Raw genomic sequence first — 24230 nt, 5'->3', positions numbered from 1 at the left:
CCGCTACCAAAAAGAAAGAAAAAAGGAAAAATTGATGGGCTCTTCCTCCTCTTCCACGTCAAGTGAACGTCAAGTGAACTAACCATGGCGGTGCTCCTCAGTCTCTCTGTTTATTTAGAGCTTCGACGGCGGGGGTCGTGGTCGTCATTCTGGGCTTGCTTCCACTGCACTTGCAGAAGCTGACCCAAAGAATTCGAAGGAGAACTTGTCACGGTGGAGTAAATTGCAGAGGTAACAGGGAACAAACGACGCCGTTTTGTTGTGTTTGGCTTATCATTATTTTTGTCTCTTTTTTTCTTGTTAGCTTTGGAATTGATCTATAGTTTTTGCTTAGGAAATTCATGACTTAATTTTAGATTGGGGATTTTCAGTTTGGGGGTTAGGTTTTAGGGTTAGGGACTTGGGAATTGGGGTTTAATTTGTTTAGGGTGAAATCAAAGTATTGCATTAGGACCTTGCAGAATCTCTTCTCAAAAGAACCGGGAATCTGATTATTTCTAATCCATCCCTTCAATACAAACACTTGTTGTTATGTTCTACCAGTTGAGGCGGCACCAGTTAATTGGGTGGCAATGATTTTTAGGTAGGTTTGTTTGGCAGATGTGGGACACGAGAATGTATCATCCCGGTGGTATTATCCGAAGAATCGAACTTTGGTTTGGTGAAAAGCAAACAAATTGCAATGCAGAGAGAGAGAGAGAGAGTAATGAGAGAACCTTGTGAAATAAACAGAAACATAAAAGATGGAAAAAATGAACTCAAGACATAATGTTTCTCGAGGTTATTTTTATTTAGGACAATAGGCATCACGTTTGGTTGTTTTTGTTTAGTGCTGTGGCATCTTGAAATTTTGGTGAGTATAGATCACCTTGGTAGCTGAGCATTTAAGTTATGCATTTTATCTTTTACAATCGAAAACGTATGCTATGTCCAACAGTTTAGCATTTTTCATAGGAACTATGTCATGGAGATGGAGCCTCATAAATCATACGTGTTCTTGTATGATTATCGGTATTTTCTTACTGGAAGTGGGAGAAAAATTAATTTGTTGATTTGTTTCTTTTACATTGGCAGGTGTTGCATTTGTAAAAAGTGTACTCAGTTTGCTCAGCTGGTTGATAATTTATTCATAACCCAACTGGTATGAAGGTAGATTTATCGTTGTAAGGACCAAGGATGATTTTTGCGGCCCAAAGTCGCGTCTGCTCATCCTTGCCTTGTTTCCAGTTATTCTCCTCTCTTGTTCGTTTCCCTTCAGTTCAAATCCATCGCTCCTGCTCTTCATTCCCCACCCTTAATGACCCAAATGGCGACACAAAGGACGCTAATGATGCTGAATTGATATCGAAAATCCTTGTCCACCACCATAATCCCTTCCACGCCATGGAGTCCTCTCTCCAACTCCATGGTATTACTCTCTCCTCCCAACTTGTCCACCACACCCTCCTCCGCCTCACCAATAATTCCAAAATTGCTCTTGCCTTCTTCCAGTATGCCAAGTCCCTTCCCAACCCTCCTCTCACCACAGCCTCCTTCAACCTGCTCATCGACATCCTTGCCAAGGTCCGTCAGTATGACGTCGCTTGGCAGCTCATCGTTGAAATGGACAACTTCAACCTCACTCCCACGACTGCCACATTTCTTACCCTCATTCGCCGCTTGATCTCCTCTGGCCTCACCCGCCAAGCCGTTCGGGCCTTTGACGACATCGAGACCTTTGTCCAAACCAAGCCCAGTTGCCAAGATTTTTGCTTTTTGCTTGATACCCTTTGCAAATACGGTCATGTTAAGGTTGCAACTGAAGTTTTTAACAAAAGGAAGCACGAATTTGTCCCCGATGTCAAAATGTACACTGTTTTGATCTATGGGTGGTGTAAGATTGGTCGTTTCGATATGGCAGAGAGATTCTTGAGTGATATGATTGAGCGCGGTATTGAGCCCAATGTCGTTACATATAATGTCTTCTTGAATGGTATTTGTAGGCGTGCGAGTTTGCACCCTCAGGAAAGGTTTGAGAAGACGATAAGGAACGCAGAGAAGGTGTTTGAGGAAATGCGGAAGAGAGGGATAGAGCCCGATGTCACTAGTTTTTCGATTGTGCTTCATGTTTATAGCCGTGCTCATAAGCCCGAGTTGTCACTTGATAAGCTCAAACTGATGAGGGAGAGAGGGATATTCCCCACAGTGGAAACTTACACTTCGGTTGTAAAGTGTCTTTGCTCGTGCGGGAGACTTGAGGATGCAGAGGAGCTGCTTGGTGAAATGGTGAGAAGTGGGGTTAGTCCATGTGCAGCTACGTATAATTGTTTCTTCAAAGAGTACAGGGGGAGAAAGAACGGGGAAGGTGCTCTGAAGTTGTACAGGAAAATGAAGGAGGATGGTTTGTGTGTGCCCAGTATGCACACCTATAACATATTGGTGGGAATGCTTTTGGAATTGAATCGAATGGAGATTGTGAAAGAAATATGGAATGATATGAAAGAGAGTGGAGTGGGACCGGATTTGGATTCATATACCATGTTGATTCATGGGTTATGTGCAAAACAGAAGTGGAGGGAGGCTTGTCAGTTCTTTGTAGAGATGATAGAGAAGGGTCTTCTTCCTCAGAAGATTACTTTTGAGACACTCTACAAAGGGTTGATACAATCTGATATGTTGAGAACTTGGCGAAGATTGAAGAAGAAACTCGATGAAGAGTCTATTTCGTTTGGGTCAGAGTTCCAAAAGTATCACCTTAAGCCATTTAGGAGATGATATTCCATCTGCAGGCAACTGTAGGATGCATGCTGTGAGCAATTGCATTTTGTTTTCAAGACATATTGCTGTGCCTTTGGCAGAGTCACATTCAACCTCAATCGTTTCGTGCCCTTCATTCCAAGCATTGATTAATTCTCTATAATGATGCAGTAAATGAGATGCTTGCAGTTTCTTGTATTTCTACATGGCCTTACAGATTAACTTTCTGGGATCTGCGCAACCCTGTCTGAACCGATCCTGGCAGAGTTTCTTGGCTCGACTACCTCTCAAGATGTGTGGCGGGCTCTCAAGAAAAATGTTCATCCGCAGATTATCACTCGGGCACTCCATCTCAAACTTCAACTTCAAACCATCGACAGGGGCAACTCTAGCATCTGTGATTACCTTGACGATATCAAAACACTTGCAGATGCCCTCGCTGCCATTCAGAATCATGTCACGGATTCTGAGCTTGTTCGCTTCACTCTCGCTGGTTTGGGTGATGGTTATGAATCTTTTACGAGGTTCATCCCTACATGGTCAGTCCTTCCAACGTTTGATCAACTTCACGCACTCTTACTGAACCAAGAATATCAACTTTATCAGCTTCGCTCTCAGGCTCAAACTGCGCCTCCAGGAAATTGCGGTCTTGGATTTCTTCGTGGTTGTGGACCTTGTGGTTGTTCCTGTCCATTTTAGTGCATGCTGAAGAAGGATAGATAACAATGTACTCATACAAACAGAGCTTCTCATTTGAATAAAATGATGAGTTCCTTTGTATGTGAAAAGTTCCTTAACACCGTTTTATTGTTTACCTAATTCCTTTTCATACTTAATCGAAAAAAAATGCATCTTAATCCTAATTCGTCCTTTATTTTGTTTTTCTAAACCCTAAAGCCCTAATCCGCCCTAATAACGGTGATCATAATCGGAATTGTCTAGTTCGACCTCACAACGGTGATCATAATCGAAACTAACGATGTGAGCACTTCTGCTTGTCAATCGAGGCTCAATCTTATCAACGGCGACGGAATGATTGGTGGACGACATTCATAATCAGAACTATTTATTCTCTTTATTATCATCTAAAGATCATACCTGCAAAAAATTATTCAATTTAAGATCGTTTAGTTATCCATATGTGTAAAACGAACTAATCGTTTGAGTAATATGTGATATCTTCGTAATAAACCGTTCATTTTTGTGTGATTCATATGAATTGTTAAAAAATTTCACAGCGAACCGTCCATTAAATGTTATATTTTTACATCTATTGTCGTTGACCATATAGGTATATTATTGACGTACTTAAAATTCTGATATAATAAGGTCAAAGTCCCTTCCTCCGCTTTTGAAAGACGCCTCCAGCTGCTTCTGCTGCTTCTCCTGCTGCTGCTGCTTCTTCTTTCTCCGGCGGCACATAGAAGTCACCAAGTAACCATGGCGGACGAAGATTACAACGATATGGACATCGGGTACGAGGATGAGCCAGTAGAGCCAGAGATTGAGGTAACGATCATACTTTAATTTTGTCTCTTGCTTCTTTCAATTATGTGATGATTGCTGTTAAAATCTCTGATTAACAAATTGACTGGATTCATAGTTTGTATTTTATTGAAAAAATTAAAGAAATAAATTTGAAGTTGCGATATAGTAATGCAGTCTAGTGGTATTTAGGGTTTAGGGTCCTAGGTTTTAGTTTTGAATCTTTTAGGTTGTGAATTCGATACCAATTTATTTCCCACTTTTAGTGTAAATATCGTTGCATAAAAAATAAATTTGAAGAAGAACATTTGGGTAATGGACAGGAAGGCGCAGAGGAGGTAGAGGATGCGGAGAATGCTAACGATGATCTTCCAGGCGATGCCATTGAAGTTGATGACAAAGAAGAAGAAGCACCGGTGGAACGACCGCGCAGAACATCCAAATTTATGACCAAATATGAACGTGCTAGAATATTGGGTACTCGTGCTGTGCAGATCAGGTATATTTCTATTCAGTTTCAATTTTGAATCTTTGTTGTTGATTGATTTGAATTGGAAATTGATTAAGATTGTATGGTTTGGATGAGCAGCATGAATGCCCCTGTGATGGTTGAGTTGCAGGGCGAGACTGACCCACTTGAGGTAACATTTTCCTGCACCTATATTTATGCTCGAATACTGGAATCGGTCGATGCCTAGAAAGTACTGTTACCATGTTAACCTGCTGCTTCACTTTGACGCGCACAAAACAAGTGCTTGTGTATTGGATAGAAGTGTTACCATGTTAACCTGCTCTATTACATGCACAGAACAAGTGCTTGCATATTGGATTTTTGTTCCGCCATTGTTTTCTTCCACGTTCCTTTAAAACAACTCGTTTTTATAAATTAAGAGTTAAAATCGAAGAACGGCCAAACCTTACAGAATCTTATTGTACTATGTGCCATTGTGTGACTGCTGGAAAATGGCCAGAAATGGTGTGTTGTGACTTGTGTCTATGTGCATGTTATCTTGATATAGCATCTAATTGCAATTTACTTTGATGTTCAGTTTTTCTCTTTCTACTTTTGGTTTTCTTTGCTTCTATAGAAAGCTGATCGCCCGTCTTTCTGGATAATATTAGGATACCATCCTCTGTATATCATTTTGAGAATGATTTTCCATAGAACATAAGGAAAACATATTAGTTATTTCTTTAAGCGGCAAAAGAAATTATGTTATCTAATCTGACTTGTGGGAGCTCCAATTGTTTAGTACTGTAATGATACAATACATAGGGTTCCCTTACACTACACTGGTATGACCTCGTATGTTATGATGGTGTAGATTGCTATGAAGGAGCTTCGTGAGCGGAAGGTGCCCTTCACCATTCGCCGCTACCTGCCTGATGGAAGGTGCGGTTTTGATTTTAGTTTATCTTCATTTTAAGCATTGTATTTTTGCATTCGCTTGTGTTTTAGGAACGTTTTAATCGGGTCTGAAATTTTCAGTTACGAAGATTGGGGAGTAGATGAGTTGATTGTGGAAGACTCGTGGAAGAGGCAGGTGGGAGGTGAATGATCATCATCGATGCATGAAAAATGGTCCGATGTTGGTATTTTATCAATAAATTTCCCGTGAAGATCTGCTTCTGTTGACTTGTAACATTTGTAACATTTTACCTATAAACTTACATGCTACGAGACCTTTTCTATCTGTCATTTGTAAATGTTTTGATGTACCGTTGAGGACATAGAAATTTAAGTATGTTTTAAGGAATTCGAGGACATTCTTCTTTTAAAGATTATCCATGCCAAATCTGCTGAATCGACATCCCGTATCATGAATTAGTAACTACATCAAGTCTCCTAAAAATCCCAATTGTTTCGAACTCTCTTTTTTCTTTTTCTATTTTTTGGAATGAAAGTTTTACGGAATCCCCATGAATAGGATCAAACCTTATTCTTAAAAAAGCCCCCGAGAGGGTTTAGTTGATCCATGATTTATATTTTGTCTTTGGTTTCCTTTTCATTCCGGAACCCCTCTCATTTACGTTAAAATTAACACAGAAATTTGACATGATTTGAGCAAAGTGAAACAAAGGATAGTAGGACTGGACTTGACAAGATGTACCCGAACCTTAAACACGACCAAAAAACCGCCGAAAATTGCGGTTTTGGGTCGGAGCTTATCGAGTCGGGTTGATAATGTTTGGATCCGTTAATTAACCTGGGACAACTAATACCAATTTATCTTCACTCTGTAATTGTTTGTTCTAATCTTTAGGTTTCTTAATTATTGCTTCTTCCTCTCGCTAGTTTTCATTCGTCAACGCAAACAAATACGACAGTGCAGAATGGGTACATTGCTCCAATGACAAAAAAAATTTGATCTGGATTGAAATTACTCAATCTAACAAGTTAGAATAAACCCCTATAGCCACCATAAACACAAAACTAAAGACGCCACTAATATGAATCTGTCACAAAATAACAATAGACACAACAGATTTTTACAAGTGACCATACCGGTCATTGCTAAAGAAAGAGACCACATAAAATTATTGTAGAGGTGCGAGATCACATCAAGTCTAAGAGAGGGCCACCATGCATTTCTTAATCACTCTAATGAATGTCAACTGCAATTGCTCCCGGTTGTTGTTCAATCCCCTTCAAAACAAGAATTTTTTATCATTATTATTTGATCAATCATTTTTATGTAGTTAAGGTGAAGAACTAACTAAATCAAGGATTTTGTGTGTTTTCGAGTATAGGATATTTCAGGCTTTTTAACTCTTAGATCTTAATTTTTGTATTATTAATTAAAAATGTAACAGTTAAAAACACAAAATATTTGGTACTCCCGATTTTCATAGAAAATTTCAAACCAAAATCATTTTTCTTTATTATCAATCAAATCACTTTTCGAAAATTTAAAATTCTATTTTATCGTCAATTCAATCATCATTCATTTTTTTTCATTTTCTTATTGATGAATACATCCAACATGTGCTGTAAGTGGCTTGATCGGATAGGAACAGAAAAATGGACTCAAACGTAGTATGTTTTGTACCTTTGTACCAAGGAGGAATCGCACCATTTGAATGTGTCAAAGGACGCATTAATTATTGAATTCATGTGGCAAGTGCTAGAACGATCGTAGTCAGAATAATTTTAATAAGTTTTGATAAAAAAAAAAAAAAAAACAATTTTGAGAAGACCGATTTTTTATTTTTTATTTTTTATTTTTATAGGTAATGCTAGTGAGATTAAATTTATAGATAAAATTTACAATTAAATGATATATGACCAATAAGAATGAGCACGTTTATCAACCCTTAAATTATAATTCAATCATCTTCTTCCATATTATATATCTACAAATTTAATCTAGCTAGCATTTCTCTTTTTTATACAACGATAATTTTGCAGTATAAGATAGTTAAATTTAACACGTTTTATTTACATATAAATTAGACCATACTACAATTGACGATGGAAATAGAATAGTTAAAAACAGACATTGGCAAGTGGTTCTTTAACACAGTGGTAGCCCTTGCATAATAGCGTGAGTTCAAATCTCGTCGATAACTAATATAACCCTAATCTAACAAAATATATACTTTGACAAAAAAAAAAAAAAAAAAACAGAAGACATTGAGTATATACCTCAACTTCACAAACCCCCACCAACAATTAACGGTCGAAATGGTGGAGAAAGAGTCGAAGAAGAAGTGGAATTTTGAGGGGAATTTCCATGGAGAGCAAAAAACGGCATCACCACCAGTCACAGTTCGAGGAATCCTGTACATGATAATGCGAAGTCTCAACAAAGATGACGATAGGCCAATCATTCCTCTTGGTCACGGTGACCCCTCCGCCTTCCCATGCTTCCGAACTAGTGCTGCAGCTGAAGACGCCGTCGTTGACGCCCTTCGCTCCGCCCGCTATAACTCTTACTCTCCCACCGTTGGTATTCTACCGGCAAGAAGGTATATACACAAGTCAACTTTGATAACAATTTATTGCTACCTAATTTTTTTTTTTTTTTTTTTAATTCTAATTCTATGAAGCCTTGTTGTGTCTAGATTAGGCCTGTCAAACTGTTCATGTTTGCTGTTTTTAAGTTATATCGATATGTCAATATGTCGTGTTGGATTAAACTCGTCATCTTAAGGATTCTTAATAGATTACCCGATATTGACGATTTGTTAACAAGTCGTATTGTTTTTTGTGGAGTTAACGGGTCATATAAGAAATTGTCATACCTAATTCCTAGATCTGTCAACCGAATATTGGGGTCTCATTGACACTGTTGGCTTAGGCGCTTGACGGTTGGGTACTGTCTTGATTAATCATTGGGTGTTTGAAAATTAGTCAAATTTAATCAAATTTAGGCGCTTGTCGGGTTAGCAGTTTGAACTTTTTGAGTCCAATAGTTGTTTAATCCGTGTCATTTAATCAAATTTAGTCGCAACATATTTTGTGTTTGAAACCTCAAATCTTAACTTGATTCCCACATGAAGGTTTAAGCCGCACCTGAGGGAGAGTGATACCTTGATATGTATTGTTGATCTCTCTGATTTGGCCTAATTACAAGCAGTTACATAATTTATACGTATTACGTTCTGTCACGTATACATGATGTGTTTATTTATACACTTGTTCAAGTAACATTTCAAAGTAATTAGTACGTACTCTCGTTACTAAATTGATGCCGGAAATGCAACGTTCAGGGCAATTGCTGGTTACCTCTCCCATGATCTCCCGTACAACCTATCACCGGACGATGTTTATCTTACAGTTGGATGTTCAAATGCGATTGAAGTCATCATAGAAGCTCTTGCACGTCCGGGTGCCAACATTTTGTTTCCGAGGCCAGGCTTCCCTTACTATGATGTTCGGGCGGCCTGTTCCAATCTTGAAGTCCGTCATTATGATCTCCTTCCGGACAAGGGCTGGGAGGTTGATCTCGAAGCTGTTGAAGCACTTTCGGATGAAAATACTGTTGCCATGGTGATCATCAATCCTGGCAATCCTTGTGGAAATGTATACTCACCTCAACACTTGGAGAAGGTTGGTTAATTGCTCTAACACGAACTACTACTTGTTCGGTTTTTCTTGCTAATCTAAGGATTCTAGTCCTAATGTGTGTATGGATCAAGGTAATTCATGCGTGTTATGTTTCGTATACCACATCTCTAGTTATAAGGTTCAGGCTCCCGACAAATACACAAGTGAGACGGTTCATAATGTGGTTTGAAATAAAGATTTTAACTAAAAGATAATTACTAGTTTTGATTTTGGTGGAGTTCTAGATTGCGGAGAAGGCGAGGAAGCTTGGGATTCTGGTAATTGCTGATGAAGTTTATGAGCAGATTACTTTTGGAAGTACCAAGTTTGTGCCAATGGCGGCATTTGCAGCTACTGTGCCTGTTATTACACTTGGTTCTATATCGAAGAGATGGATCGTACCTGGTTGGCGACTTGGTTGGCTTGTCACCTGTGATCCCACTGCCGCTCTTAAAAATTCTGGGGTCTCTCTCTCTCTCTCTGTATATATACGTATGTGTGTGTGTGTGTGTGTGTGTGTATCATAATGTTGGAGTATATATGGCGTAATTAATCAAATCTCTGTTTTTGCTTTGTTCTTGTCCTCAGCTAATTGAGCGCATAACGGAGTGTCTTGAAGTTACAACTGATCCTGCAACCTTCATTCAGGTTTTGTAATCAAGTTGCTTTTTTGCTTGCTTATTTACAGTTCATGAGCCGAATAACCAAAGCTCAAGATGGGATCATTTTTCTAACAAGCGTAGTATCTTGTTAAACCGAGCTCAAACTGTATTGTGCCGGTTTAAGGCGGTAGAGAAACCCTTGGAGACCACTATAAAACGTGAGTTATTATGCATGCAGGCAGCAATTCCTCAAATTCTAGAGAAGACCAAAGAGGAGTTCTATTCAAACATAATTGCGATTTTAAGACGTTGCGCAGACATATGTTTTGATAGACTTCAGGAAATCCCCTGCATTACTTGCCCAAGCAAACCAGAGGGTTCTATGTTTCTAATGGTAAGGGCATTACACATATATGTGCGCGGGAGAGTGAGCGCTCACGAGTGTGTTTTTATGCCTGTGATTCGTAAAAGATGTGAAATTTTGTGATGCAGGTGAAGCTAAACCTCGAATTATTGGATGACATTGGTGATGATATGGAGTTTTGCATTAAACTTGCCGAAGAGGAATCTGTTGTCGTTTTACCTGGTAAGAATCAAAACTCACTAGCATGCATCAAAATCGAACACCGGATTTCAATCTCTCTTACCTGCAACAACACACCAAATCGAAGAATGTCAAAACACATCATTTCAGCACTTGATCAAACAGTCAGATCAACTACAAGGACTCAAATTTGAATCATATATTGAAGATTGCACATAAACTTCGCTATAATTCCTCGCGGTTAACATTATTTGCAGGGGTGGCTGTGGGAATGAAGAACTGGTTGCGCGTAACCTTCGCTTGTGATCATTCATGTCTCGAAGATGGCCTTGGCCGGATGAAAGCCTTCTACCAACGGCATGCCAAGAAACATTAGTTAACTTGTTGATGGTGGTGATCAACAACTTCTCGTTGGATCCCATGCTCCGTTCGAAACTTCAAATGCTGGCTCTACCTTGAATAAATGAAGATCGATAGTTCCAAAAATTAATCTATTAGCCAGTCGTGTAATACGTATAAACAAAATAAAATCGAGGGCGGTCGGAGATCAGTAACTTCGCGTTCGATCTGCCTCTCTCATTGCTCCATTCATCTCTGGAAGATTCAAAAACATGTACTATTGATAAATTATGCAACTTAAATCTAAATTATTTGTACGGCATATTCAGTGAATTCAGAGAATTTATCATATAAAGCCAAAACTTACTCTTCGATTTCAAAAATGTTAGTTTTTATAAAAACTATCAATTATAATAATAAAAAAATGTACTTGAACAGACTTAAATGCAGGTTTTCGTAATTTTCTTTCCCACCAAAGCCGAAGCAAATTCTTGAAATCCAGTTGTCGACAATTTTTCCAATGATAAGCCAAAGAATTCAGTTGCTCTGCATGCTGTATGGGTGGGTATTGGATCATATGGAGCTTTATTTCTTTGCTAGGAAAAAAAAAAAAAATATGATCAGAATTAATAGGTTCATATACACCGGTAACAATTTTTACCCAATGAATCCAGATCCATTCATCGGTCTGCAAAAGTTGCATACTTTGTTGTTGGTGAATGAATCAGCACAATTTAATACTTTTGTCTCAAGAGGGTTTAGACTTTAAGGTTTATATTGTTTTTTTATTTTACTTGGTATTTGAGTCTTTTCGAGTGTAGATTTGGGTAAATTAGAAATTATTTATAAAATTTGACATTTATGAAACTGAGTATCAAATTTTGGCTATTTATGATAAATACTCGTGAATTTAAAGAACTATGGCTCATTCATTTGTAAGTGAAATGTCTTAGATTTGATTCTCCTCAAAGGCGAATTTGAACAAAATTATTGTTAACCCATTGTGAAATTAAGCTCACCCTCTCCCTCTTAGTGTTGATAATATCGTTTGTTAATTCCAGAGTTAAAGCACTTCTATTAGAAGCGCATTGAATTTTTTAATAAAAAATCAAGTGTTTCTTCCAGAAAACATTTTTCAAGTGATATTTTTAATGAGCATTTCTATTTTTTTCTGCCAAACATGATCTGAAGCGTTTTTAGTTATGAAGCACTTTCAAACATATATAAGTATATAATGAATGAATATTGAATAAAATAATATGTTACAGAGAAAATAATTGCAAATCACAAACAGAAGAACAATCATTTCTAAATTCACATTTTGATTCAGGTCCCTAATCAACCTAATTGTTATAATTAAACCTTATTTGTTTAAATAGTTTGATCAAGGTCCCTAGCATCATTTAAGGGATTTAACTCATGCATTTATGCATTCAATATCCCAAAAATTATGAAATTTAAACAAATCCAAACAATATTGTTACAAATATAACAATTACTTAAAAATCAATAAAAGAGTAATTTGTTCTTCACATGGTTCTAGCAAAAAAAAACAAAAAAACCACGTATTATTAATATAGTGCAAGTAATAATATTGATATATTTTAAAACATAAAATAAACGCATATAATTAGCATGGGTACGTTCATAAAAAAATATATTGGTACAAATTAAAGTAAAAATATGGGTACATATTCAAATTCAAAACTATGGGTACAAATTAAATTGAAAATATGGGTACATATTAAAATTCAAAATTATGGGTACAAATTGAAACTAAAAAAAATATTGGTATAAATTAAAAAATGGATACAAATTATAAATAGAAATATATGAAAAAAAATACTAAAAATATTATATTTGAAAATGATTAAAAAAACATTTTTAAATTGACATATAATGACTTGTAAATAATTTAATATTCAAATAATGACACGAAGAAAAGTCAAGAGACCTTGATAAAAAATAAAAAAGGAATAAGATTTTAATTAATGAGAAAAAGAAACGAGTGATGAGAACTTAATTCATCCTTTATTTTATTTATAAAATGTAACATTTGGAGATTGTATGTGAAAGTTGCCGATTAGCATCTGAGCACCATACACTTAATTTGACAGTGAATATAAAAGAAGACATGTTAGATCTTCTTGGCATGTCTTTGGTGGAAGGCTTTTATCCTCTTAAATCCATCTTCAAGTACTGAAAGCTCCACAGCAAAAGTAATGCGGACCCAATCTTTCCGTCCAACCGTGACCCCTGAAAACCATGGGTTTTGATTCATGACTAATATTAATTTCATTCATCATGGACTTACATGCCTCCTTTGGTATAAGAGGATTAGATTGGAATAGATAAGTTATTAAGGTATGTCAACTTGAAGGTAGGAGATGGATTAGAATAGAGAAGTTTTTTTTCATTCGAATCCTCTTCTAATTCTTTTGAAATGTAAAATCATTCTCCTTTACCTTCAACATACCTTGAATTTAAAGGATTATCCGTTCCAATCAAACCATTTATACCAAACGAGGCCACAATTATATTGATTATAAAATGATTATTTTCTAGAGAAATTGTTAATTGCAAATTAAAACATGAATATACAATTTGTTATGTTGTTAGATTGCAAATATTATGGTGTGTAAGTTCTTCAATTATTTTTACCTGGAAGAACAATCACCGACTCCTCTTCGGCCAACTTAAGACAAAACTGTATATCATCATCAATGTCTTCAAGTGCTGATAGATTTAGCTTTACCTATTAATTACGATTAAGAATAATTACCACTGATTTTAGCTCATGCATGTTTGGATTAACAAGTTTAATCTCGCAAAAAACAAAGGCTTTAGATAATCCTTACCAATACAACCATAGATCCTTGTGGTTTGTTTGGGCAAGTAAGGCATGGAATTTCCTTCACCATTTCATATAAAAGATCTGCGGCTTCTCTCAAAAGGCCAATTATGTTTGAGAAAAATACATCTTTTGTTCTCTCAAACATTTGAGGTATAGCTCCCTGAAAATGATAATCAATAGTTAATAATAATATTACACTTAATATGAACGATGATTTTCCAATGCAATCACGTTGAAAGATAATAATTTGCTTTGACAGTGTAATATGAGGTCCACAACGTAAACACCAGTCTTGTTACAATAAAAAAATGTCATTAGGCGTAAGTTTGGACCGTAAACTTTGACAATAGTAGTACCTTTTCTTGTAACTCAAACGTTGAATGTTAATGTCATGTCATAATCGTGAAGCATGAAAATAGACAATTTAAAAGTGAATAACAATGATGAGTGATTCTATGACATCCACTAATAATTTTATTAAAACAAAGAGTACAAATACATTTTTATGGGTACGTAACCTAAAATTTCCCAAAATTATCTAAAGAAAAAGTTTGAAGCTATGTAAGTATTTATGCGAACATGCATGCGTACATACGGATGTATTATGTATAAATGTATGCATGCATGTATATAGGTACCTGAATGAATGTTGCTGGGTCAGTAGTGATGTCGAGATAGTTGTTAAGTGTGTCCACAATCTGCAATTGAAAACATCAATACCACAGACCTATTTAGTTTAGAAATATGACAAATAAGAACAGTTTTTATCACGGATTCCGTTTTACTGTAACAAAAACTATCTCTTATATATTGCATTGTTTTCCCCTTTTTGCTATGGTAAAACGAGATCCGCGCTGAAAACGAGCTCGTATATATATACTTATATATGCGTCAATGAAGCTACTTTACTGCTCACAGAAATAACAGCATAAGAAAAATATAGGTGAAAGCAAAAATATATACACACAGACAAAACACCAGTTTGAGTACCCCAGTTTTTTCAAAGATGCCATTGGGATCATTTTTGACAATCCAGCCAAGTTTCCAACCAGGAACAATCCATGTCTTTGATATAGAGCCAAGCGTAATAACTGGCACGATGGAACTAAACTTTCCCATAGGTACAAAAGGGTTGCTGCCGAAAGCTAGATGCCCATAAACTTCATCCGAAATTACGAAGATGCCAAGTTTGTTTGCTGTTTCTGCAATCTATTAATTTTGACAAGCACAAAGTTCATTAGAGCTTAGTACAAATTCGTTTCGATTAAACACTCCATCGAAAAGAAGACGTCAATCTGAGCCCTACAACTCATGCTAATTGGCCAAATGATCGATAAGTAGTTTAAATATGTCGTCTAACAAATGCTTATATTGTTCAATTGTGACATTCCAATCAAGTTGATCAATGGTCTATATTCACATTCGAGCAACATATATAAAACAGTATGACAAGACAACATTTTCCATAGATTAAAATTGATCGAGCAAGTTATTTATGTGCACATATACCTTTTTCAAATGCTGAGAAGTGAAGACATTTCCACAGGGATTGCTAGGATTGATGATAACCATAGCTGCAGTGTTGTGATCTGCAAGAGATTCAACAGAATCAAGATCCACCTCCCAGCCCTTTTCAGGAAGAAGATCGAAATGGCGTACTTCGAGGTGGTCAAACTCTGCGCGAGCTTCGTACTGAGGGTAACCAGGCCTTGGAAGAAGAATGTTGGCACCAGGACGTGCAAGGACAGATACTATGATTTCAATGGCTTGGGTACAACCAGCAGTGAGATATACATCATTCGCCGATAACTTGTTTGGTTGGTCGCGGGAGAGATATTCTGCAATAGCCCTTTTGAGCCAGAAATACAAATATACGTACACGATAAATTTCATTAGATTTTTCATTCAACAAGAAGATTCAAAAAGAGCCACTACATACTGATATAGAATGTCAATTATACGTAAAGTATGGTTCATTACATGTTCGCGATACTAAAAATATTTTCAACACTACTAATATTATTGAAATTAATAAGGAATCGTTTAATAACATTTCAATTTTGTATTTTAATTTTCATTTTTCGTAACATTCAGAAGAAGTATATGTGAAAAAACGAGGAATAGTGAGAGATAAAAGGAAGTTGTGAGAGAGAAGTGGGAGAAATGAGTAAGATTATATGAAAACATTAATTTCAAATTGCAACATTGTTTGTCCATGTAGCCGTCTCCAGATTTCGTTCATTCTTGTACTTTTGATTTTGTTTGCGATGTTTAGGGTTATTTTAATAAATGCTTTGATTTTGGAACCAATCATTTGTCAAAATTGCAAGTTGATTCTAGAAAAGTATTTATGCTTATTGTAGGAAGTACTTCAAATACTTTTAGAACAAAAAACATATTCTCTAAAAACGATCTTAATAATTTAAAAGCACCTCCAAAACGAGCTCTTTTTCAAATTCCAAATTTCCACCCCTCCAAAATTCAAAATGTTCAGCTCCACTGAATGACCCGCGGTCCTGACCTTACACCATTAGGTATTCCGCCAATAATAAGGCCATATGTTGAAAAATTAACATAAATCATTATTTTATTACAACGAAGCACGACACCATTAGGTATTGATACAAGTCACGAAACTTTGGAGTTGCAATGATGAAATGCAAAGTAGCACACGGGTCTCTTATCTCCAACAGATTCTTTTCGGACTTTTTTTTTGTGAGGATTTAAAAATTTGTGAATTGTGTTCGTTGATCATGCATTATGTATAAATTTTCGTCAAGTACTGTTTGTATTCAATTTTAAATAAAAAAAATTTAAAATAATATTACGATGTATAATGAACGAACACAATTCATAAATTTTTGAAATTCTCACTAAAAGCATCGAAAGAGAATCCGGATTCCTCTTCTCCACCTTTGTCGTGTACATGGTACAATTTAAAATGTACAACAAATCAAAATTATATTTGACGGTGTCAAGACATATAAATTGTACTGTTCGATGTATTTTGTTGCAATATGTGGGGTCACCACTCACGAGTGGCTGTCCCTGTCTGATTCCTATGTAATATGATATTATATATGTGAACTCCGGAGTGTGACAAAACATGCAAGTGGCCCATTGTTTGTTTTATTTATGATATTAATATTATTATGTTGATATCTAATTCTTACTTTTGATCATAATATATTGATACTGCTTTTAAATTTTTTGACCAAAAATATAATTTATACGTGAGTTCAATATATTAATATCACACTTATATTTTTAAGTTCAGTGTACAAGGCCTAAGGCTTATCAAAATGAAACTATTATATATAAGGAAAACTAACGAAAAATTCAAAAAAACTTCCCTTATATATATTAGATGTAGATTTTTCCCTTTCCCTTTTATTTTTCCTTCTCCTCTCACGGTTTTTTTTTTCTTTTTCCTTTCTCTATAAAAATAAAATAAAATCTTGACCGTTCAAACAGGAGATAAAGAAGGAAAAAAAAAAAAAAAGGACGAGAATCCTTATATATATTAGCAATTAGCACCAAATCACCAACCACTTGTACATATGAAACTGGGGTCTCCTAAACAAGCCAAATAGCAAACAGAACCCCATTTTTTATTATTTATTTATGTATTTTTTTGGGGACGTTTTAGATGCGGTCCCTAATTATCAATGTTCTTTGACTGAAATCTTGGTGGTTTTTAGTTTTTGATCGAAGTCTCTGATATTATAATGTAATAATGTATTTATATGTAGGTTATTATATTTTTAAAATAAAAATAAAATTTGTAGTTATTTATATTAATGAGATTTTAAATAAAATCCATATTTTATGGGATTAAAAATATTAAAGATGAATTATACTCTCCAATATATTGTGTGTGTATACATACATACATATATATATATATATATATATATATATATATATATATATAGACACACACATGTGTACATTCATCAAAACTAAACAAAAAATTATTATACCAAAGCATGGGTATATTTTTCAAAAGCACAAAAAAAAAAAAAATATATATATATATATATATATATTAGCTGCCTTAATAACATTATTAAATTCCTTATATTAAACTTGACATAAATACATTCTCAAATCAACGAAATAGAATGTACCCATATAAGTTTGAAAATAGATCAGAGAAAAATTGAATGAAATTTTATATAAAAAATGGGTACATTTTAAATTAAAAAAAGGTACATTTTTAACAAATTGGTAAATTTAAGAATGGATACATATTATAAAAATTTAATGGGTTCAAATTTATTCTAATTTTATTTTTTTATTTGGGAAATGTTTGAATTGAAAATTAATTAGGAGTTTAATAAGGGTGTGAGTATTAAAACTCTAAAACAATTACTAATTAAAAAATAATAATTATTTAACTTAAATGTAATTCATTAATATATTAATGTTAGAAACTTTGATTAAAATCTTAGTCAATGAACATTAGAAACTAATTTTTCTATTTTTCTAATGCAGATATTTTTTTCTGATTTTCTGTGTTTACAAGTAAAGTTTGTAAACAAGGAAATGGTGCCATTGAATTTCTTAATATTGGCTAGAAATACATGCAAATATGAGAAAGGAAAAATAAAAGCAAAACGAACGGAAGAAAATGAAGCAGCAAATTAAACTTCCAGTAAGACTAAACTAAACAAGTGCATACAAACATACCTTCTTGCCGGAATAACGCCGCCGGTAGGACAGTAAGAGTTGAACTTGAAGGAATGGAGGGCATCTGCGACGGCGTCAACAGCCACCGGAGTGGTCCAAAACGATCGGAATTCAGTAGGGTCCCCGCGGCCAAGCATAATGGTGGGCCGTTGATCATCACCAGCTGGGTTCTTGAGATTTTTCATTAACATCGTGAGAGCTCCTCGGACGGAGATCGACGCCGTGTTCAGTTCTTCGTTCCCTCGGAACTGCCATTTCTTCTGCCAGCCATTCTCCACACCCTCCATCTCCATGCCCTAGCTAACTTTTATGTTGGTTGCTGTTGGGCTTATAACTCTCTAAGTGAAGGATGATAACACTCTACAACTCTCCACTATATAATTCTCCATCTCCATTACTATCCTTTAGAGAAAGTCTTAGGTCTAGCATACGGACATGCGTGTCCGTGCGAATGTTAGACCCAAAATCCTCTCATGGCCCACCACCACTTCTTTCGAAAACACATCACTACCTCATGTAATGACCACATCTAGGTCCTTCACACAAGAATTTCTTGACCTAAAAATTTAACACGTGTATAAAATAACCATGGTTAATCTTCCAACGTAACAATTCCCTTTGTAGTAGTTTCCAAAAAAAAAAAAAAAAAAAAAGTCCCTTTGTAGTGGTAAATAACAAGTCTCTTGTGGTGGAGATTTTTTTTCAAGTGTCTGGTATCCAAACGGATACTCCCCGTGTCATAAAATAAGTGGAGGAACATGAAAAAATAAATCTTTTTTTCCACTTGTATTAATGCATGTGAAGTATTGTTTGAATACTTGGTACTTAAAAAAATCTCATTGTGGTGACCTAGTTCGAGCTATGCTTAATTTTCAGTACCATCACTTCTCTTTTGCTGATTCCTCATTCCAATTGTTCCCCCGAAAAGGCATTCTATAATTTTTTTTGTGTTAATCTTAGTTTATTACCCTAAAGTTTATTGATTTTCAACATTTTGATACATCAAATTTTTTTTCGTCCTAGTTTGGTATCTAAAGTCGTAATTCTGGGACATTTTCATACATATGTTAAGTTTTCCGTTAAAAACTCTGTTAACTGATGATGTGGCGTCCAAGTGGACAATGACTGGACGCCATGTGTAAATATGGGCCCACAAAAAAATTAAAAAATTAAAAAAAATTAAAAAACAAGGCAAAAAAGAGAAGATAATTTCATCTCCACACTCGCTCCTACCTAGCCACACTGTCCGCCTCCTCCTTCCTGTCTCACTCCCCCAAACCCACCTTCCAATTCCCCTTCAACCCCTAATTAAAATCCTACCCTCACCCACCGCGCCACCCACAAACACCCCTTTGCCACTGTCAAAGCCCCAGAAAAGATCGAAAAGCTCCACCTCAAGAGGATGATCGTCTCCGATGAAAACCTCGAGCTTCTTTTCAAGTCATTCCCCAATTTCAAGTCTCTACCTCTATCCACACACTTCTCACCCTCTCTTTCTTCTCTGTGCGGATGGACCTAATTGTATGAATCAAATTCGAAAATTTTGGATTTTGATTTTGATTTAGGGTTTTGGAGAATTAGAGCTAACAAATATATTGGGAGAATGTTTGTGTTAGGAGTAGATGAATGGAGGAGAAGAGGCAAGGGTGGGGGGGAGTCGACGAGGAAAGGTGGGTTCGGCTGATTGGACGCTCGCGGCGGTGATGTGACGAGGGGGAACGGGTGTGTCGCGATTCACAGTTGCAGATGGCGGGTCGAAAGAAGATGAAAGAATCTACACCTTATCTTAACACTAGGATGAGGGATTTTGGCAGAATAAGAGAGGAAGCTGAAATTAGATAGGATTTTTGGGGGGCATTTTGGACGGCCTGGGCAGCCAAGACCGTGCGAGGAAGACGATGGAATTTTTTTATATTTTTTAATTTTTTAAATATTTATGTGGGCCTATATTGACATGTGGCGTTCAATTATTATCCACGTGGAAGCCACGTCATCAATTAACAGAGTTTCTGGTGAAAAACTTAACGGATGTGTGAAAGTGTCCCAGCATTATGACTTTAGGTACTAGATTGGAATGAAAAAAATTGATGTATCAAATATTGAAAATCAATAAACTTCATGGTAGTAAACTGAGATTAACCTAATTTTTTATTTCCCTAACTTTATTCATGTTGCCGATTTGAAGGACTTCGGTGTGATCTAATCATATGTTTTTGGCCAACTTAGTCTAATGATGAAGGGTCATTGGAAATTGAAACTTCACCAAATTCACCTTTTGTTCTATAGGTTCCTTAGTGGCGGCGGGGCTTCGATTCGTGGTAACAGTTATGTTTTAGGGTTTTGGTTGTCTTGGGTGTGCAGGCTTGGATGTAGGTTATACTAGATACTGGTGTTATGGATTTTTTTAGTTGTTAGTTTAGTTTTTGAGTTGTTTTTACAATTATATTGAAATTCATGTCTAATACAAATTTTTTATGCACTATTTAAATTAATTTTATGTATATCGTTGTTTCATAAAAAACAAAACAATCTTCCTTATTAATTTGAATCTTTATGAGAGATAATACAATAAAATCATTAGAACCGAGATGGAGAAAGCTTGATTCAAATCACATTACATAAATTTTTTAATACATTTCATTTATAGAGGATTATTACATAAAATAATTCACTTAAACTGCAAAATGTGAACTAATAATATAACGTAACATGGTACCAATACAAAAAAGTGGCAAACAAACGACACATTCATTTCTTCCCATTGAAGTTCACGGCCCCACCATCCCCACTGTTAAAATTCAAATGTCCCTAACGGCTACATTATAGAGCTCAATCACCCCATTGCCATTTTCAAGAACCAAGAAGCAACCCAAACTCAAAACCCCGAAAAATCGAAAATCTTTTCCATAATCTTTTAATTAAACCCAGAAATCTTGCACTTGGAATTAAACCCATAAATCCTTTGATCCCGAAACTGTTATCTTCCATTGAAACCCAATCTGATCTGATGGATTCAATAGCTATATCGACATCAACGACAACACTGCTTTATCACCACCATTCCTGATCCGAGCTGCCATCTCATGCCAAGTCAACCTCACGCCTTGCTCACACCGAACATATCCCCCACCTCTCTCTCGGCCTCATTAAATCATCACCCAAGAGGACTCAAGAGGACTCCATGCCCTTCCGCTTATTCCCGCAAAACTTCTGAATCGTTTCCTCTCCACGGGCTACTGCTTCTTTCGTCTCCACCTGTCCAAAAAATATCCAAGACCCGTCTCATGGGTCGTTTTGAAATGGCTGATGACCCTGATGTCAAGGTTACAGGGTTGCACCGTAGGTGCGAAAGCAGAGGCTCGCAGATGAGACTACTGGGCTGTGACTCGCCGAGGAACACTCGGAGGTTGCGGAGGTGTTCATAGACTAAGACTCAGGAAGAGAAAGATTCAGGCTTGGTGGAGAAGATGGAGAAGCCGAGGAAAAGGCGGTCTAAAAAGGAAAAGCCCGTCTTGGTTCCCTATTTGCCCTCCCCAAGTTCATCATCAAGTCCGTCCTAATTTGACATTGCTGTCTTCTCTTTTCATTTTTTTTGTCTTTTTAAATTCTTGGGTTCTTATGTTTTCGCTGTTTGGTTTTGCAGTCAATGATGAGTATTGGGGTAGCCTTGATCGAATTGGGCAGCTCATGAGTGATTTGATTATGTGGAGAAATGTTGCAAGGTCAAGCCTTTGGTTTGGTTTGGGGTCTCTCTTATTCCCTTCCTCTTGCTTTGCCAAAGGAATCAACTTTAGGTGGACTACTACAACTACTCTTATTCACTTCCCCCCCCCTTTTTCCTATGTTAATTTTAGCCTATGAAAATCATCTAATTTTAACCAATTTAATTATTTCAGCATTTTCTCAGCAATTTCCCACGTCGGACTTTTGTTTTTGGGTGCTTCATTTGTCTCGAATTCAATCTGCCAAAGGTACTAGTGGTTTCCCTTTCGGCTACTCTTTTCTTTGCTTTTGAGGGCTTCATTTGTTTGCAAAGCTTCTATTTCGGATTATGATTTGCAGAAATAATATCGAAAAGTAGCGTGATTTTATCCTCAAAGGAGATGACATTCTTGGTGTGGCTAAACAGATACTTCTTGCTGTAAATCTTGCCTTATCAAAGATGAGAGTGCTTTTCTCAAGAGAGACATCCATGACCCTCAAGTTAATGAAAAACAAAACACTAAAGCAGTTTTTGGATTCGGAATTGCTTGCTTTGAGCAATTAGCAAAGTTCAATTTTTGGGTTTTATGTAACACCATTCTTTCTTCTGGGAGTAGAGTATGGGCATCTTATAACACTCTGGAGGCTCTGTGTGCTTGGTATGTCTGTTGTTGATTATTTTTCGTTGCTCTACTTGTTCCATGTTACCATAATCATGGTGCTAATTGTGTGAAATAATGGCTAGCTTTTTTTATCAGCTTCACAATCCCAAAACTATACTTATGCTACGCCAGTCAAATCAACCAAAAAGGTATCTATAATCCACCAGTCTACTTATCCACTTCAGTCTGTCTTTATAACTCATCCATCTAGTGTGTTAAATCGAGTGTAATTTCGGTGGGTAGTTGATTGTTTGAAATGGTGGGTGTTGGAAGCATGGGGGGCTTGCTCACACAAAAATGTTGTAGCACCATTAGCATCCATAGCTTTTTGGAATCTGTCTTTTGTCAAAACTCGTATTTTTACAGGTAATTTTATTGCACTGCATAATGTTTTCGTTTTTAGCAATCATCTTACTGTGATGCCAACGAAAAACATACCTCACTATCATATGTTTTGCTTTAATTTGTAACCTTTGTAATCTTATCATAGTTTGCTAATTAGTGATCAATAAGATGATCAAATTACAAGATACAAATGCCAAAGAAAACCATACCTCATCGTGATTGACAGTAACTGTTGATTCTTATGTGATATGTTGTTTATTACATTTGCAGCATTTGTATCTCTTGTAAGTCTTTGATAGTATCGCCAACATAGGGAGCAACCGCTGGAGATTGGGGAAGCAGAAGCGGAGCAGGAGCAGCACCATGCATTAGTGGTAGTAGTTCCTAAAGTGGTGGCAAAAGTAGACGCAGATGGAAAACAAGAACAGAAACATGCATTAGTAGTAACCGAAGTGGCAAGCAATCAGTAGTTGTAGTTTCAGTGACAATGTGTTTGTACCTGATGTTTGTACCCATTTCCAACACTAATGTGTTTGTACCTGATGACAACAAATAGTAACCGATCATTAACAAGGTCTTTTTCATCTAAAAATACTAATCGTTTCAAATTCTTTTGTTTGGACTGCCCTTGTCATCAGCTCCGGTGATCGTTTAAAACCTGGAACATCAAGGGATTCTATTTAGATATTCAATGTCATTGATGAAACGACGTTTTGTTCGATAAATTGAACCAGAGCGAGAACGTTTTAGTATTTGTAAATCATACAATACTACTTGAACCAGAGCTATATATTTCCCACATCGTCGAAGTTAGTGCGACACATATGTTACCTCAAGATCTCATAAAATGCAGATAACTCCACCGTGAGTCCTGCAGGTTCATCTTTTATCCTAGACACATGTGGTGATTCACAAAGTTACAACTCCTCTTCTTCATCGACCCAAGTTTTTAGCGAAAACCAAATAGTCGTAGAACAAAGTTGAAATCATGCAAGGTCTGTATGTCAATAAGTAGTCAAATTCTCCATAGTCTTTTGACATAAACTAAAAAAAGATAAAGGAAAGAAAATATTTCCATCTATTACTTAAAGCATTTCCAGTGGAGTTCCTAAATGGAATCCTTACCACTCTTTACCACCATGTATTTAAATTTAAGTACTTTGTGGTTTCCAGTGGGTCAAAGCTCTAGTCCCTATGGTAGAGGAATTGGCTGGAGTAC

At 36.1% G+C, this 24230-nt stretch overlaps 4 protein-coding genes and 1 pseudogene across 4 annotated transcripts; 4 read left to right on the top strand and 1 right to left on the bottom strand.

The window, feature by feature from the left end:
* The first annotated feature begins 67 nt into the window (after window positions 1–67).
* On the top strand, window positions 68–3587 carry LOC137707526 (pentatricopeptide repeat-containing protein At2g13420, mitochondrial-like). The gene is made up of 2 exons (XM_068446410.1): window positions 68–231; window positions 1075–3587. The coding sequence occupies exon 2, from the start codon at window positions 1177–1179 to the stop codon at window positions 2752–2754; it is 1578 nt and encodes a 525-aa protein (XP_068302511.1). The 5' UTR covers window positions 68–231; window positions 1075–1176; the 3' UTR covers window positions 2755–3587.
* A 478-nt stretch (window positions 3588–4065) lies between these two features.
* LOC137707527 (DNA-directed RNA polymerases II, IV and V subunit 6A-like) lies at window positions 4066–5978 on the top strand. The gene is made up of 5 exons (XM_068446411.1): window positions 4066–4245; window positions 4545–4720; window positions 4811–4862; window positions 5547–5614; window positions 5711–5978. The coding sequence occupies exons 1-5, from the start codon at window positions 4177–4179 to the stop codon at window positions 5778–5780; spliced, it is 435 nt and encodes a 144-aa protein (XP_068302512.1). The 5' UTR covers window positions 4066–4176; the 3' UTR covers window positions 5781–5978.
* Window positions 5979–7820: 1842 nt separating this feature from the next.
* Window positions 7821–11136, top strand: LOC137708238 (tyrosine aminotransferase-like). Its single transcript, XM_068447273.1, has 7 exons — window positions 7821–8190; window positions 8935–9274; window positions 9517–9735; window positions 9860–9919; window positions 10112–10267; window positions 10366–10459; window positions 10675–11136. The coding sequence occupies exons 1-7, from the start codon at window positions 7907–7909 to the stop codon at window positions 10791–10793; spliced, it is 1272 nt and encodes a 423-aa protein (XP_068303374.1). The 5' UTR covers window positions 7821–7906; the 3' UTR covers window positions 10794–11136.
* Window positions 11137–12772: 1636 nt separating this feature from the next.
* Window positions 12773–18714, bottom strand: LOC137707865 (probable aminotransferase TAT2). The gene is made up of 7 exons (XM_068446796.1): window positions 18303–18714; window positions 15120–15459; window positions 14601–14819; window positions 14249–14308; window positions 13615–13770; window positions 13418–13511; window positions 12773–13012 (listed from the first exon to the last, which is right to left on the bottom strand). Exons 1-7 carry the CDS (start codon window positions 18593–18595, stop codon window positions 12894–12896), a joined length of 1281 nt encoding a protein of 426 aa, XP_068302897.1. The 5' UTR covers window positions 18596–18714; the 3' UTR covers window positions 12773–12893.
* A 2350-nt stretch (window positions 18715–21064) lies between these two features.
* LOC137709493 (reticulon-like protein B18) lies at window positions 21065–23575 on the top strand (annotated as a pseudogene).
* Window positions 23576–24230: the final 655 nt, after the last annotated feature.

Source organism: Pyrus communis, chromosome 11, assembly GCF_963583255.1.
Source record: "Pyrus communis chromosome 11, drPyrComm1.1, whole genome shotgun sequence".
NCBI classification, from domain to species: domain Eukaryota; kingdom Viridiplantae; phylum Streptophyta; class Magnoliopsida; order Rosales; family Rosaceae; genus Pyrus; species Pyrus communis.
This window is presented reverse-complemented; position numbering and strand designations above follow the sequence as displayed.

Excerpts from the sequence above, each read along its gene's own strand:
- LOC137707527 (XM_068446411.1), top strand. The coding sequence starts at position 4,177 with ATGGCGGACGAAGATTACAACGATATGGACATCGGGTACGAGGATGAG. Across the intron at positions 4,246-4,544 it reads CAGTAGAGCCAGAGATTGAG|GAAGGCGCAGAGGAGGTAGA; the intron begins GTAACGATCATA and ends GGTAATGGACAG. Across the intron at positions 4,721-4,810 it reads ACTCGTGCTGTGCAGATCAG|CATGAATGCCCCTGTGATGG; the intron begins GTATATTTCTAT and ends TTGGATGAGCAG.
- LOC137707526 (XM_068446410.1), top strand. The coding sequence starts at position 1,177 with ATGATTTTTGCGGCCCAAAGTCGCGTCTGCTCATCCTTGCCTTGTTTC.
- LOC137708238 (XM_068447273.1), top strand. The coding sequence starts at position 7,907 with ATGGTGGAGAAAGAGTCGAAGAAGAAGTGGAATTTTGAGGGGAATTTC. Across the intron at positions 10,268-10,365 it reads AGGGTTCTATGTTTCTAATG|GTGAAGCTAAACCTCGAATT; the intron begins GTAAGGGCATTA and ends TTTGTGATGCAG. Across the intron at positions 10,460-10,674 it reads ATCTGTTGTCGTTTTACCTG|GGGTGGCTGTGGGAATGAAG; the intron begins GTAAGAATCAAA and ends CATTATTTGCAG.
- LOC137707865 (XM_068446796.1), bottom strand. The coding sequence starts at position 18,595 with ATGGAGATGGAGGGTGTGGAGAATGGCTGGCAGAAGAAATGGCAGTTC. Across the intron at positions 14,820-15,119 it reads CTTCTCAGCATTTGAAAAAG|ATTGCAGAAACAGCAAACAA; the intron begins GTATATGTGCAC and ends CAAAATTAATAG. Across the intron at positions 13,512-13,614 it reads AAGGATCTATGGTTGTATTG|GTAAAGCTAAATCTATCAGC; the intron begins GTAAGGATTATC and ends CGTAATTAATAG.